The sequence below is a fragment of the Petaurus breviceps genome, unplaced genomic scaffold (assembly GCF_028583685.1).
Source record: "Petaurus breviceps papuanus isolate PSGF00001 unplaced genomic scaffold, PetGlider_PUasm1.0 185, whole genome shotgun sequence".
In the NCBI taxonomy this organism is placed as follows: domain Eukaryota; kingdom Metazoa; phylum Chordata; class Mammalia; order Diprotodontia; family Petauridae; genus Petaurus; species Petaurus breviceps.
Window position 1 is genome coordinate 15426412 of NW_027185797.1, and position 16562 is coordinate 15442973.

Genomic DNA, 16562 nt, shown 5'->3' on the forward strand with positions numbered 1-16562 from the left:
AAATTTGTGTCTCCAAAACTTATTTCTCTAGCTGTGTAGAGGGTATTATTATAAGGGGAAAGACAGGAAACAGGGAGACCAATGATGAGTGGAGAGAAGTAGATTTGAGAACTTGTAAAGGTAAAAATCTATAAGACTTTTCAGCTGATTGGATGTGACAGCTGAGAGAGAAGGGAAAATCAGGTGACTCTGAGGTTTTGAACTGGGGTGACTGGAAGGGTGGGGAAGCTCCATGAAGGCAGGGTTCCTGTTTTATCTAAACTTTGTATCCCCTCCAGTTCCTAACACCATTCTCTGTTCAAGGTGAGTCATTGATAAGCATTTGTTAAATTCTGACCCAGAATTCATAACAATTATTGTTTCCAGTAAAGTATGCAAGGAAACCTGAGATATAATGATAATGGAAGCAGTGATGGACTTGGGGTCAGAGGACCTGGGTTTGAATTCTTCCTCCCACTTAAAACCTGTGGAACCTTGACCAAGTCACTTTACAGCCCTGGGCCCATTTCCTCATCTGCAAAGTGAGAGATTTGGACAAGACCTCCCAAATTCTTTCCAGTGTTAGCTCTATTATCCAGTAAAGCCACGTAGAAGGAGTTCTGTGAAGGAGATTATTACTTTTTATTTTTTAAAGCATTTCCCAGCCCCCACCATAATCTCTATAAAATGGATCATTTATGTTCTCACCAAGGAGTCTAGCTTCCTTTTGGTTGTTGAGATACCATAGGAGCTTTCAGTGCATGTGTTGTGCTTTGTTGGTTTTTTTTTTTTTTAAACACTGTTTACTGAATACAAATACAGTGAGCTTTAGGAATTTTAGAAAAACCACTCTGCAGATGCTTGTACTCAGTTGCTAAACAGCTGTCCTGTTTCCCACACCCACCACTTTAACTGTCTCCCTCCTCAGCTGAAGCACTGATTCCTTCTCCCCTGTTGTTCCCCACCATTCTGTTCTTTATCATTTCCTCCGCTCTCTCCATCACAGTCCCCAACTTTTCCCACGTCTCCAGCTTCCGTGCATTTTTTCTGAATACTTCCTAGTGTTTGGTTTATTTTGTCTTCTGTGCATGTGTGTTCTTTGACCTTTCCATAAAATAAGTATTTTACTAAGGGTTTACACTGGGCAATGGACAAGGCATGAAGGATGTAGAGAAGAAAACAATTCCTGCCCTCCAGTAGCTTATGTTCTCCTGGGGGTGGGAAGATGATAGGACTCTCTACTCCTCACTACATATGCAGAATTATGCAGAGTAATCTGGGAAGGGAGATGGGGTAGGGAAGGGGGCAACTTTAAGATTTTACTTACTTCCTCAGATCTTTTTTCTGAAAACAGTGTTCCTTTCATTTTCATTCTTTTCTTCTCTTCACTCCTTCCCTAGTTCTGCTCCCTCTCTCACCCCTCCAATCCATTCTACACTCTGTTAGTAAAGAAACTTGCTTAAAGCTCAGATCTGACCTCACCACTCCCCAGCTCAGGGAATTTCAGTGGCTCCCTATTACCTTGAAGATAAAATCTAAACTTCTCTTTAGCTTTTAAAGACCTTCACAAACTATCACCAGCTTATCTCTCCAGCCACCCTGGCCACCTCTTCTTTCCTTCTCTCTCTGATGAAGCCAAACTGACCTTCCATTATTCTTCCAATGGGACACTTCATCTCCTGTTCCTGGACCTTTTCACTGACTTCTTTCTGAACCCAAAGGTATTCCCTTCCTTCCGCCCCCAGGCCCTTTTTTCCTTCAAGATGCAGCCCAAGCAGTACCTTCTTCCCGAAGCCTTTCCTGATCCTATCTTCTGCTAGTGCCCTCCCTCCCAAACTACCCATTTTTGTTTTGTATTCATTTTAAATGTATTCTGTATCTATTTCTCTATATACTGGTCTTCTGCATTAGAATATGTTACTGGTAAGTGAGGATGATTGCATTCTTTGTATCTGGGTCTCTGCTAGCTTCATACAACTGATAGCTGAAAAAGTCCTGGATTTGAAGTCACGAATCATATAATTTCCAAACAGGAAGGGCTTTTCCAGTCAGCTAGTCCTACCTGCAGCTGATCTCGAATCCCTCCTTAAAGATCCCCAGTACTTGGTGTAATGGGAATGGGAATTGGAAGATCTTCCCTGCCCCTTAATAGACCTAGGGGGAAGTTTGAAGACCTCCCCAGCTGTAAAGATAAACTCTGCCCCTGATAGGCTGAATGTAGTCACATGGAGCCTGTGGTGGGAGGAGTTTACTGAAGGGAAGCAGAGCCCACAGGAAGCTGGTCAGAGCTAGCCAGAAGGTGGGGGAGAGAGGACACTCAGGCAAGGAGCTAGAGAGGTTTGTGAGTGGATATTGATCTTTATTGGTTTGTGGGAAGGCTGAAGGATGCCTTGGCTCTCAACATTATTATGGCTTCTGAGTATCTTTGGTACTATGATGGAATTGGCTTACTGGTTTTGGGACTGGGTTTTCTGGTGTCTAAATAAATGCTTCAGTTCTATCTTCTATCTGGAGAGTTTGGTATATTTTGCAATGAAACGTCATGTGATCCTTATAGTCACAGTCTTTATTGTGATTGTGAGCACTGTAAATATTGCATTGGCACTATCCTTGGTTGTCCAGCCATGCCCCAATAAGTCAAGTAGCCCCATCTTCCCAAGGTGGCCCATTCCTCTTTCAGATCACTGTAGTCATTAGGAACATTTTCCCAATGTGAAGCCTAAATCTGCCCCTGCAGTTTCTACTCAATGCTTCTAGGTCTGCTCTCAGAAGGCCTGAATTAGAACCCAAATCCCATATTTTCAGGGTGACCTGAAGTCAATGAAGGCAAGGGGATTTTCTGATTACACGTGTCTTTGTTAATTTTCTCTTCCCCCTCCAATTATTTCATGTCCATTTTGTATATCTTACATGTTTATTTACCTTTGTTTAATGAGAGCTAGACTGAATTGGCCTCTCTGGTGGCGGATGCCTCCATGGCAGTGGCACCTGCCTTAGGTGTATATGCTCCCTGTTTTATGCCTTGACATTAAGAATTAGAGAGTCAGGAAGCAAAATGTATTTCTGTTGTTCAGGCTATCAAGGAAGTCTTGTATGATGTTCACATAAGCAAGAGAAACACTCTGTTGGAAGAGTACCCCACAACAGGTATGGGATGAGAGCCTCTGATTTCCAGCACCTTCTTTCAGCTCGATCACCATGGGAGTCCCACCTAACTGCATCAGATACTTTAAGGCTCTACCCAATCCAAGCATAATGCTTTTTCACACTCAGTTGTTTTTTTTTTCTTCTTTCTACTACCAAGAACACTTGAAACCTTTTGGTGTCTTCTGAGGTTCAGGTGGGAAGTGGGAATAACTTTTCTGACCAGGAAAATTGTTGAGGGCCTTGATGATAATGGTGATCACTGAGGCCAAGTTTGCTCTCTGTGTGTGCTTGGAGGGGAAAAAAATATCCCTGAAATGGACAATTATAACCCAAAATACAGAGGACTTCCTTCCTGCTCCCCTCTTTTTTTTTTTTACTTCACTTGCTACTTTAGTAAACCCTTCCTTCCTCACTGTGGAAAGCTATTAATTTGTGTGTGTGCAAACACTTTTATCTGAAGGTGTACCCACTATCCTAATGGCAGCAGAGGGAGAGCAGCCCCAACAGGCAAGAGGCCAATGCTGCCTCTGGCCTGAGGAACAATACTGGAGGCATTCCAAGTTCATTGAAAGTTTGTTTAAAAAATACAATCTGTTTCTAACACAAATTGTTACCCCAGTGTTACTCAAGGCAACAATAGCCACTCTGACAGCACCAACCAATGCAGTGGGGTTGGGTTATCCATACCCTCTGCAGTGCAATGTGAATGCAGACAACCAAAAATGAAATCTTTTGGTTTGAGGAATTAGAAATTGGGTTACTCTGAGAGAAGTCTCTCAGTTTTACCAAACTCAGGGATGGGATAAAGCAGGCCTGCTAGACCCGCAGCCTGCCCAAGGATTTTGGGTGGCCTGCCTGGGCCTGATACCTTTTGGCAGGCCATACGTTGTGCAGACCTGGGATAAAGGTATGAATATTGACATTCCCCAGCCACTGGAGTTTGATGGCATTCCTTTTTATGAGAAGTCAACATCCTTCTAGAGCAATTCCCCTAAGAGATCAGTTGTCAAAGGATATGAACAAGTATTTCTAAAACGAATTTAAGACTGTTAACAACTGGTTCCAGCACCTATCCTTTTATAAATGCTTGTTGAGTGAAATATAAAAGATTGCTCAAAGTCACAGATTATCATGGAAATACAGATTACAAAGCTCTGAAGCTTTGATTCATATTCAGCAAATTGGTCAGAGGACCCAAGGCAGAAGAAGTAGCAGTGATGGGGGAAGGGGCAGAAGAAAGACCAGCACACTGATACGTGATGGTGGTGAGGTGAATTGGTCTCACTGTTTCTTGGAATGGAGTCAAAGAAACTCAAGGGACCTGACTGTCCCTACCCTTTCCCCCGGAGAACCTGCTCCTAGGCGGGACCTCAAAGACAGAAGGACCTCATATATATACACCAAGATATGCATAGCAGTATTGGGGGGTAGCAATGAATGATGCATGAAGTAGGTATGCAGTGGAGGAATGGCTGAGCGCATTAGGGCCTGTGAATGTAATGAAATATAGAGGTGGGAAGAGTGACTGCCAGGAAGAATTCAGAGAAACGTGGGAAGGCCTGTCTGAACAGACAAAGGGTGAGGAGGCAGGGAAGGGCAGCTGGACAACCAAGTGAATGGAGTGCTGGTCTTGGGAGTCAGGAAGACCTGGGGGCAAATCTGCTCTCAGACACCTACTAGCTGTGTGGCCCTGAGCTCTGCCTGCCTCAGTTTCCTCATCTGTAAAAAGGGGGTAATAATAACATCCACCCGGCAGGGTTGTTAGGAGGATCAAATGAGATATAGCTGCTGTAAAGTACTAATGTGTGTATGTGTGTATACATGTTATTTTTATTGTTCTGATTAAGCAGAAGGGATGCGGATATAGATAGATATATAAACTACAATAATAGAAATGAAAAGAACAATTATATCAAGTCAAAATGTGCTATAATTGTAGTGACCAGTCTGGGCCCCAGAGATGAGACTGGGAAATTAATGACTCACCTTTCCTTTGAGGACTAGAGAACTGTGGGTGTGAAATGTTTGATGTGGCATCAGATGCAGCTAACTGGCAGAAGGAAGCTAATCCAGAAATAACCGACATTATGAACCAGAGGCATAGTTTTTAATAAGTCATCGCACAAAGCCTTCTCCTGCTGAAGATTTTGTGACTCCCATCCACAATCAAAGCCATCAACTCTTGCACCCAAAAGAGGACAACAAGGATAATGAAGAGGCTTCAGTTCCTGCGTTTTGAGGATCGGTTGAAGGAAGGGGCACATTTAGCCTGGAGGAGAAAAGGATGTTTTTTGAGGAGGGAGGGCATGTTAACTGTTCATTAATGTACTTGAAGGGATGTGAGTGTGTGTATGTGCATGTGTGTGAGTGTGTGTATGCATGTGTGTGTGCGTGTGCATGCGTGCGTTCGTACACACGTGTCCTGGAGAAAAGGCTTCAACTTGTTCTGCTTGACCCCAGAGAGCAGAAGTAAGACTAGAGCAGAAGCTGCAAAGAGGCAGATAGAAGCTCCAAGTTAAGCACAAACTGGCTGACTCTTAGCCCCAGGAAGTGGCAGGGTCTTGTTTGCTGGCAGTTTGGGGGTAAAAGCTGGAGAATCGCTTTCCTTGGGTGTGTCCGCTTTGGGGGAGACTCTTATTCAGGCCTTGGTGAGACAGTATCTGGTCAGTCCTTTCCCCTGGTAAAGCCCCACAGTGATCTGCTGTGACGGCTGAGCAGTGGCCGGCCTCCCGGGGAGCTCTGTGCATGTTCCCAGTGACAGATGCTCTCATGACAGGAATTGGGAAGATGGCCATCACTATGTGCTATGCTGTAATAAGACTTTTAGAAAAATATATATTTCTTCATTGGCCATGAGGAAATTCTGTTACCACAAGCCTATCATTTAGTCACTACTAACTCTTCTCTCTTATGAACTTATCTATTCATATCTAGGCTAATTATAGTTCAGGGTGGCAACCAAGGGTATGAGTCATCGGAGTGAGTGAGCTTGTCTGACAACAAGCAGCCTTTGTGACCAGGGCTTCTAACCTGAACACACAAAGAGAGGCTGCTGCATGGCCATTCCTGGGAAGACAGAGAACAAGGAAGGAGGGGAAGAATGGTTTTCTGAGAAGGCTACTTTTCGATGTATTCATTTAGGAATTGCACAACGAGGTTTTTTTAAAATTTGTCTCAAGTTTCATTGATGCCTTTTGTTGCCTTATATTGTGGTTTGTTGTTCAGTCATGTCTGATTCTTTTTGATCCCATTTGGGGTTGTCTTGGTAAAGATACTGGAATGGTTTTCCATATTCTACTCCAGCTCATTTTACAGATGAGGAAACTGAGGCCAACAGGGATAAGTGACTTGCCCAGAGTCACCCAGCTAGTAGGTGTCTGAGGTCACATTTGAGCTCATGATGAGCCATGCCCTGCATTCTATCTGTTGCAGTGCCACCTAGCTGTCCCAACATTGTGGCTATTTCCCACTATGTATCCCTGACCACCTGCGCCATCAGACCCTCCCTCGTAATAAAGATAAGCAGTCAAACAGAGCAAACTGATAGTCATGCCTGACTACATACCTAGCATGTGGCTCTTACTTTCTCTCTACTTGAGAAAGTAAATGGGTCTCATCACTTGCTCCCTGGGAGCAACCTTGTTCATTGCTATTAACCTGAGGTCCACCACCCTTTTATATATTAGAATGTAAACTCCTTGAGGACAGGGCACACAATAAGCACTTAATACTTTAAAGTTTTTTAAAACAACAGATTTCAAAACATAGTAGAATAGAAGGAAAATCTTCACTGGGTTATACTGATCATTTCCTATCTCTGCAGCAGACAGTAAGCTCCTGGAGAGCAGAGATTTCTTTTAATCCTTGTATGCCCACCATCCTGCCATTGTAAATGCCCAATAAGTGTGTACTGAATTGAATAAAGTTTTTCTTTAATTCCTGCCTGAATCTGTCCTTCAGGGTTTTTAATTGTGTTGTGGGGTAAAGTCTACCTATTGGTAGAACTTAGGGGTCTGGTACTTACTAGCTGTATGACTATGGACAAATTAGTCTTGCCCTCTGAGTTTCCATCTCCACATCTGTAGAAGGGGAATAATCACAACCTTGTCTCCCAGTAATGTCCTGAGGCTCAAATGAGATCATATGTATAAAGTTCAGCACAAATGAAATGTCAGCTGTTGTTACTGTTTCTGTTCTGTCGATGACTGAAATTCTCTAGTTGCTTTTGCTCAGTTCTCAAGGAAAAGCACAGTGCCCAAATGCCATTTGCTTTCATGGATTCTTTTGCAATACTGCATTTCTTGTACAGTTTGTAGTCTGAAGGTCCCCATTATGGGGATTTCCCAATTTTTGTATGTTTTATGTCTCAAAAGTTGATTCCTGAATTGCTTCTGAGCTAAACCTCACCTTCCCAGTGCTGTAAATTGTGGTGTGCATTGTGGACGAGTCTGGAGCACTCTGCTTAGTGCTTCCTTAGTGTACCATAACGTGGGGATTCGATAGAATTAGTCTGAGCTCTTGGCGCTGCCGTCCAGCGGCTTTGCTGAGGGCTGTAGCTGTTGTTGTTTGTCCGTCATTCTCAAAGAGGTCATGACATCAGGGAGGTGATGCCGCGATATGCAAGGGAATCGAATTTCAATGAGGGAGGGCTGTGCAGAAGTGAACTGGATTTAAGGGAGGAAGGGCTGGTGCAAAGTCACTGGCCTCACTTTCTCCTACAGAGCCATCTGGTCCAGTGGCCAGATATAGGTCAGGATGACTGAAGATGGCCCAGGATGCAGTGGTGCGGGAAGGAGGAAGGGGAATGATAGATTTCCCTTCCCTTTCTTACAAGGTCAGCTAATCCTAGGCAATATTTGTGTCTAGCCTCCTCTTACCACAAAATCTTGTTGGTTTTCTTTTCCTATCAGTAATGATGTTTTAAACATTCCCAGTGGTGACTAGTGGTGTATTAGCATCTGACTTGTACTGGATAATTAACCTCCAGTCTGTGCTGTTATCAATTTTAATGTACTTGCCCAGTTCATTATTATGATAAAACCACTATGACAAACTCTAGGTTATCCTTAGTTTGTAAGCATGTCTCATGTTCATTTCTCATTACAGTGCCGGACCCAAAGGAGACAACATTTATGAATGGCGGTCAACTATCTTGGGACCCCCAGGGTCTGTCTATGAAGGAGGGGTTTTCTTTCTTGACATTACCTTCTCACCAGACTACCCATTCAAACCACCTAAGGTCAGTATGACTCTCTTAAGCAATTCATATTGTTCTAAATAAGCCTCATTAGAAGAGCACACTCCACTTCCCCAAAGAATTTCTCCAAGGTGAAAAAGAAGTAATGCTGATGTCTGTTTCCCCCAATTCGTCCCTAATGTCCCTCTTCCTCTTTCTTCCTGTATAATTCGCTGACAGTTGGAATTATCCAAAACAGGTTATCTGCCTTGAGGCAGAAACTGGATGATCACTTGCTGAGGCTGTGGTAGAAGGGAAGCTGTAGCAGTCAGGTATCGGTGTGACTCAGTGACATCTAAGGTTGTTTCCAACTCTGTGACATCTTAAAGAAAGAGGAGGACACCCAGTGTAAGAGTGGGAGATTCATGGGGGACAAGTCTGGGGACTAGACACTAGCACCAGAACTGGTGCTGATAATGCCATCACGGCCCTCTGGGGATCAAAGGCCGGAAGCCAGGCAGAAAGCAAAGACGTGGCCATGCTAAGGGTCAGGGAGCTCCCACTGGCGTTCTGAATGGGTGAGGGCCTGTCTTCATAACATATTTCATTGAGTTCCCCAGAGCATGAAAATTGTTTGGTTGAAGGGACTGTGTGACATATAGGTTGCCCAGAGTTGTTCGGAAGTCCCTTTCCAAGGCTTCTGTGATGTGTAATGACTAAATCTGAGTGGCTGACAGATGGTCTTCTATGTAGATGTCTGAAATAACTGAGTGCTGTTATCTCCCTGAAAGAACCAGCTCAGCTAAGCGGCCCCTGACTGTCTGGGGCTGGGTTCTTCTGGCTCCGTGCTTACCTTCCCCTTTGTCTGGCATTTCAGCAGAAGAAAGGACTGTGTGGTGCCATGGTAAGGTCTCTGGCCCCGGAGTCAAAGAGCCAGGACTGAATCTACCTCAGAAGCTTATTTCCTGTGTGACCTTAGGCCAGTCACTTGATCTCCATGGGCCTCAGTTTCTTCATCTGTAAAATGAAAGGGTTGGAATGGATGACCTCTAAGATCCCTTTTTCTAAGGTTGCTGTTGCTATGAGGCTGGATTGGAAGTCAGAGGACTTGGGTTTAAATCCTAACTCTGCCAGGTGACAAAACCCCCAAGAGACAGAGTTTCTGGGTAATTAATAATCAATTTATTAATTAGGCTAGCTAATGACAAATTGATGGTCTGTGGTTTCTCTCAGTAACCAAAGACAAAAGACATGGAGAGCCTGAAAGCTATAAATAATCCGGGAAAGGCAATTTCCTTTGACCACCAGAAATCAACCCTGACTGGTGGCCATTTAATGAGGAGGTGGGCTAGAAGTCTTTAGCTCTTCCTGCTGAGAAGGTAGCTTGATCAAGAGACTTAGCAGCCTCTGGTACTTTGGACAGGGGAATCCATCTCCATTCAGACCATAGTTGGCTTTCTCCTTCATGAGCTGGGTCACCCTAAGCTCTGCTGGAGGGGTGCAAGGACAGGGGCACATTTCCTTGGGTAAGGACTCCCCTAGACTGGATTCTGTTTACATTCTAAACTTAAGTAAGGTCTCCTAGTTGGGTGGGGTCCTGCCCAAGACCGAGGAGCATATTCCTGGAGGATGAGGGGCAATCTTAGTCATGTCCTTCAGAGGAGGCTGACCTTCCACAGGAGCTGGGCCTCCATGAAGAAAGAGGGGAGAAAAAAAACCCAGATATCAATTAACAATTGCTTATTAATAGTAAAATAATAATTTCTCTCAGCCACTTCCTGTATGACTTTGGGCAATCACTCATCCTTTCTATTCTTGAATTTCCTCATCTGTAATATTAGATTAAACTAGGGTAGGAGCTTCATGGCTGCTCACATGTCTCCAGTCCTCAGTCTGTTTCATCTGGAATATCTCCATTATTAAGGGCTCCTTTGGCAAGCCTCACAAACCACCTGCATTCCCATTAGCCCCATTTAAAAAAATGCTTATTTCTGGACAACTTTTTGACCCAGTTTCTTCTTCAGATTTGATTTATTTTATGTTGTTGAGGGAAATGAAATTTCTCTGAGGCAAAGGGTGTGGTAGGGAATAGGAAGAAGAAAGACAAAAAGACAAGACAACAAGAAATCCTGTGTCAGTTCCTACCCCGATTCCTTCCTCCTTGCCTGAGTGTCTGTGCCTCATCCTGGTGCAGGGCCAGTGGGATCCCCTTTTTATCCAAGCTAACAGAAGTAGTGGAAGAATAACAATGACATTTTATACTTTCCTCAAGCTCAGCCGGATACATTTTTAGGGACAATAAACAGTTTTCTCTTTTTTGGTAGTCAAAAACTTTGCCATCCTGACCAGCTCTTCTGTTTAGGCTGGGTTTACCTTTGGTATCTGTATCAGCAATGCCATATTCACAATGCCTATGGAGATTACAAATATGCTGATATAATTATCCATCACAAAATACATCATGCTTGCCATATGGGGAAATAAACTAGAAAATTTATTAAGATACCAAAAGACTGAGTCCCAAAACCAGAAAGTGAAAGCCATCAGAGTAGTTATGATATTGGTACAGGTAGATAAAGTAGAAAGCACCCACATTTTCAAGCCTTTAAAACAGAACAGGCTACCTCAGGCAAAGGTCCTCCTCTCCCTACTCACAGCAACCACCCAGCGTCCGGGAAGCGTGCTCCCAGCAGCTCCGGCCCCTGGCAGTCCTCAGCAGGAGTCCTTAGCAGAAATTCTGGTTAACTCAAAAAGGGCTTCGCGCTGCCGCTGCCTCTGCTGCTACCACTGCCATCACCGCCACCACCAGCCACCGCAGGAACTCCAGCTTGGCTTCCGCTTCCTCTTGCTCCGCCCCTTCCTGCTACGTCAGCAAGTCCAATGGGGCATGGAAGATCTTTAAATCCCATAACCCTTACAGTATCCTGCAGGAATATTAGGGACATTTGTAGCTCTCTGAAAAGTGCCCATTATTAAAGGAAGTGAAAAGCTGGAGAGAAGAGAACTGCAACAGGCTGGAATGATGGAGCAAGATGAAATTAAATAGAGAGGTATATACAATTCTTCATTTAGGATAAAAAAAACAATTTCATAAGTACGGGATAGGAAGACCTGTCTTAACAGCAGTTAACATGAAAAAGACCTGGGGGTGTTAGTTTACTACAAGTTCAAGATGAGCCAAAAGTATGATGTGGCTGCCAAAAAAAACTCATGTAATCTTAGGTTGCAGTAGTAGAAAAATAGTGTCTAGACCATAAGCAGTAATAACTCTAATGCAGAGCATACTGGGCTGGCCACGTTAAGACCTGGGCATCACCTTTGAAGAAGGATGTTGACAAGCTAGAGGGTGACCAGAGTGCACAAGGTCTGGAAATTGTGCCCTGTGATGCAGAGATTGAAAAAATTGTAGCTCTCTCATTGGAAACCAGAAGGAATTTTCCAACAATTAGAAGTGTCAAAAATGGAATAGGCTGACTTGCAAGGTAGTAAGTACCTCATTACCAGAAATGTTTTAAGAAGAAATTGGATGACTTCCTGTCAGAGACGATGTAGAGGGAAACCCTGAAATGAACAGGAGGGCAACTTCTAAGATCCATTCATAACCTCTGCTTAAAAGTAAATCAATAGGGGCAGCTAAATAGCACACTGAATAGAGCACCAGCCCTGGAGTCAGGAGTACCTGAGTTCAAATCCAGCCTCAGACACTTAACACAAAAAAACTAACCATGTGACCTTGGGCAAGTCACTTAACCCCAATTGCCCTCCAAAAAAGTGTAAATCAATAAAAGAAATTTGGAAAAATAGAATTATATCCTAAATGTATTTAGCTTTCTACTTATAGGAAGCCTGTAGCAAAAAATTTTTAAGTCAATGATCATTTCTTTCATTATTACTGGGGGCAAAACGGAAGGCAAAAGATAGTCCCTACTCTCAAGGAGCTCACAGTCTAATGGGGGAGACAATCTGCAAAAAACTACATCCAGACAAGCGCTCACACTCTCTCTCCTCTCCTCTCGTCTTCTTCCTCTCTCTGTCTCTCTGTCTCTCTCTCTCTCTGTCTGTCTCTCTCCGTCTCTCTGTCTCTCTCTCTCTCTCTCTCTCTCTCTCTCTCTCTCTCTCTGTCTCTCTCTCTCTGTCTCTCTCTCTCTCCCTTGCCCCATATAGATATACATGGAAATAATCCCAAATGGAAGGCACTGGAATTAAGGGGTATAGGGAACGGTTCCTTGCAGAAGGTGGAGTTTTAGCTGAATTTGAAGGAGCCAGGAAGGCATAGATGAGGAGGGAGAGAATTCCAAGTATGGACAGCTGGGGATTCAGGAAATAGAGTGTCTTATTCCAGGAACAGCCAGAAGGTTAGGGTCACAGAATTCACCTGGGCCTGGGGGAGATATAAGGTATAAGAAGAATCGAAAAGTAGGAGGAAGGGCAGGGAGAGGAGTTCCTAAAGGGTCTGGATGCCAAACAGGATTTCATATCTGATCCTGGAGATGATGAGAAGCTACTGGAATGTATTGGGCAGGAGCAGCATAGTCAGATGGGCACTTCAGGAAAGTTAATTTGACAGTTGAATGAAGGATGGGCAGAAGTAGGGAAAGGCTTGTGAGGCGGAGCAGTAGAAGGTATTTTATTGTTAACACGTATGATATACAATTCATTGTGTCTCCCAATCTGGTTGTACAGCTCTAAATTGCTGTAGTTATGTATAGTACTCTGTTTGCCCCCTCACCCAGCTGCCCGGCTGTTGCTGCTGAAGCACAGGTCTGCCCGTGGTCCTCTGCTCCTGATGGTCTTCAGTGGCTCTCCACTGCCTAGAATAAAAGGCAAACTGTTCCATTTGGCACTTAAACCCCTCACCAGTCTGCCATTTCTGCTTCCCCAACATCTCTTAACACTGAGCTTCCTCTCCTTTGTTGCTGCTGTCCCCCTCCAGCAGGGCCTCCTCCCCATGCCTGGGCCTCTGCAGGCTTCTGGGGCAGCTCCCCACACTGCTCCACCCTCCAGCTGCCTGTCAGATCGATCTTGCTCAAGGGCGGGTCTGACCAGGTCACTTCCCTCCCACTCAATAAGGCCTGGACTTTCCCATTCATTCTAGAATCAAATAGAAAATCCCATGTTTGGCTTTTAAAGCCCTTCATAAACTGGGCCTTTCGTACCTTCTTAGTCTTTTAACTTATTCCCTTCTGGCTCTGCCAGCCATTAACACCAGCCTCCAAAACCACTGTGGTTTGCTCACGACAATCCATCTTCCCAACTCTGAACATTGTCACAGGCTGTCCCCCATGCCCAGAATACTCACTTTCCTCCTTTCTGGTCTCTCTGGCTTCCCTGATTTCCTTCAAGTCCATGATAATATCTCATCTTCTGCAAGAAGCCTCTCCCAGCCACTCCTAATTCTTCTGCTTTCTCTCTGAGACCCCACTTTATCCAATCTGTATCTGGTTTGTGCATAGCTGTTTTTGCACATTTTCTTCCTCATTAGACTGTGAGTCCCTTAAGAGCAGGCCTGGGTTTTTGTTTGTTTGATTGTTTATGGGGTTGTAGGCATTTTTGCTTTCTTTGTTTCACCAATACTTAGCATAAGGCCTGGATCCTAGTAATAAATGCTTGTTGACTTGACTTCAACGAACTCTTTAAATTATGACATGTTGATCCTGTCAGTGGTTTGTCTGAAGACAAATCTGTGGTCAAAAATGAATTCCCCGATTATAACATAGAACATAAACTCCTCAAGGAGTCCTCAAGGAACTATTTCATTATATACCTAATAACATACCTGAAACATACTAATACCTTAATAACTTTGTGCTTGATAAATACATGGATAAATGTTTAAATAAGTGAGAGAAGGAATAGATGAATGAATGAATGAGTAATATTGTTGCCATAGAGAAAAAGGATCCATCTCATAAAAGGTCTCCCTGAATACGGTTGGTCTTTGGCCTCATATTAGAGGACAAGCTCTCGAGTAGAGAGTAACAGTTGCCCAACTCCATGTTGGGGATTGCCATTTTCCTAATCTTATTGATGAACTGTCAAGCTAGCTTTACTCAGGCTTGACTCCATATGAAAATAATGTAAAAATATTTGCAATCTAATGGTGAAGTGAATAATATCTCATTACCATGTTAACCTGGGAAATGGAAAAAATCCAGCAATGAAATAATATGATGATATACACAGACATCCTGAAAGGAATCTTTGCATCCAATTGACTTCTTCAAAAATATTTAAAATACTCTGATACCTTGATGAAACGTTAGCTGCGGGCTACCTTATTGTGTGTCCACGTCTAATGAGATTCATTTTAAATAAGTAGTCAGGTTAAGGTAATAGCATACATCATTTTTCACTGTAGACAAACAGCGGTGACATCATATTAATCCCCATTTTCCCATTGCCTCGCTCAGAGTGAGCCGCCAGCACTTGTAGTGGGAATCTTTGTGGTCCTCAGTGGGAGTTGCAGACAAACAGGAGAAGAGACAGTGGGAGGAATCACACTCACTGTTTTTTATTTTATTGTATCCCAGGTAACCTGTGCAGGGAGTTCACAGGCAAGCATGCTCTAGCAGTTTTCAGCTCTATCACAGGAAAGCAATGTTTTTCTTTCCTCATGTCAGGACAGTATCTGCTGGTGGAAAAATGCTGAAAAAGAATGTGCAACACCTGGAAGGAAAACTGAGCCTCTGATTGTTAGAAAAAGCAGTCAGTCCACAGAGAGGCATCTGTCTTTCTTTCAAAGAGCAGCCTTTTAGGTTACTATGGGCTCATCTTTCAGTATAGTTTTCACCTGATACATTTCTTCTCATCCCGTGGGCAATGTATGATGTTTCCTCTGCTTGATTCAGAGATCTCTTCAGCTTGCTTTTTATTCTATATTTTTTAACAGCTTTTTCATGAGATGAGTAATTCAGCTGTAGAGATCACTTACTAATGAACTATCAGGCAACAGAGAAGGTCTTGCACACATTTTCAAATGCTACATTTGTGTTCTTGGATTAGCTTCCAGGCACATCTTTGATGAAAGCATTTGAAGGTGGAAGTTATTGAGAAGCTTGATCCCTGGCCTTTAATCAAAGAAAATTGATCTTACCTTACTACCTGATTATAACCATGATGGTTATGACAGGGAAAGTGAAAAGTAACCACAGGAAGGAAATCCTGGGCATGTTGGATACAAATGAGAGTCTCTGTGTACTGTCTCGGTTACAGCTGTAATTCTACAAGAAGAATCAGTGGGATTAGGAGCAGCAGCACCAGGCACGGGGTGTCAAGGACCCCCATCTCGATTACTGACATGTGACCTGGGCCACGGCATTTGGCCTTCCTTGGTTTCAGAATCCCAGGGTCAGGGAGAGCTTGGGGCCTCAGAGGACACCCAGCCCAACACCTTCTTTTTAAACATGAAGCAGCAGAGGCCCAGAGAAGTTACAGGACTTGCCAAGGTTCATCCAGAGAGTCAGTGACAGAGCCCAAATCCAACTCCAAGGCCTTTGCCTCTGCCCTGGGCAGAGTGAATGAAGAATGAGTGACCGGAGCCCTGGGGACCTTTCCAACTCTCAAATTCTTTGGATTTAAACTTTATTTTAACTAGCCTTTTAAGGGAAAAGAGCCTCTGTTTTTCCCTCTTTTTTGGTAATATTGAGCTTGAAATAGTGGCTAGAGAGCTGCTCTTGTGTTCAGGAATAACAAGGCTCAGGTCATATACCAGCTGTGTGACCCCAGGGTCACCAGTTGCAAGGCTACTCAAGCTCTAAGAATGGAGGAGTGTTGGCTGGGGATTTTCCCATCAGGCATTCCTTATAGCAATAAAGTCACAGATCGAGGTTAAAAAAAATTCTTAGAATAGAACTTTTTGAAGTAATAAATTTTGGTTTATAAATATTTTCCCTAGTGGACCAAAGATATTTTACACCAACTGATTCTATATTGGTTTCAATTTTGTAGTATTTTATTTGATTTGTACAAGTGAATACAATCCAATTAACCTGAAAGAGCCCAGGAATCCCACCAGCCAGTAAGTGCTTGATCTCCTTGCCAAGTGGAAAGACAGTGGCAGCCAGATTTATGCAGGATGCCCCTCCACACTTCTGGACCATGATTCCTGACTTTGGAAGCTCCACACTCTGGGGAAATGACAAGTTCAAACAAAAACAAAAATGAAGGAGGAGGAGGATTCACATTGCCTAGCAACAGGCGGCTTCCAGAGTGTTTGGCAGGAGACCCAACTAAGACTAAGATTCCCCCAGAATCCCAGCTA

At 43.6% G+C, this 16562-nt stretch overlaps 2 protein-coding genes and 1 long non-coding RNA gene across 5 annotated transcripts in view; 2 read left to right on the plus strand and 1 right to left on the minus strand.

Moving 5' to 3' along the window:
• Window positions 1–16562, plus strand: part of LOC138161686 (ubiquitin-conjugating enzyme E2 E2) — a 409692-nt gene that overhangs the window by 291390 nt on the left and 101740 nt on the right. For both annotated transcript variants that reach the window (XM_069088487.1, XM_069088486.1), the window contains one exon: window positions 8233–8365. In XM_069088487.1, coding sequence (XP_068944588.1) covers window positions 8233–8365 — 133 coding nt within the window. The remainder of the gene's footprint in view (window positions 1–8232; window positions 8366–16562) is intronic.
• The window catches only part of RPL15 (ribosomal protein L15), a 431201-nt gene that overhangs the window by 14585 nt on the left and 400054 nt on the right, over window positions 1–16562 (plus strand). The gene's annotated exons all lie outside the window — the stretch shown is intronic.
• Window positions 8376–15404, minus strand: LOC138161690 (uncharacterized). The gene is made up of 3 exons (XR_011168440.1): window positions 13602–15404; window positions 13032–13113; window positions 8376–11226 (listed from the first exon to the last, which is right to left on the minus strand). It is a non-coding gene; the product is annotated as an uncharacterized lncRNA (long non-coding RNA).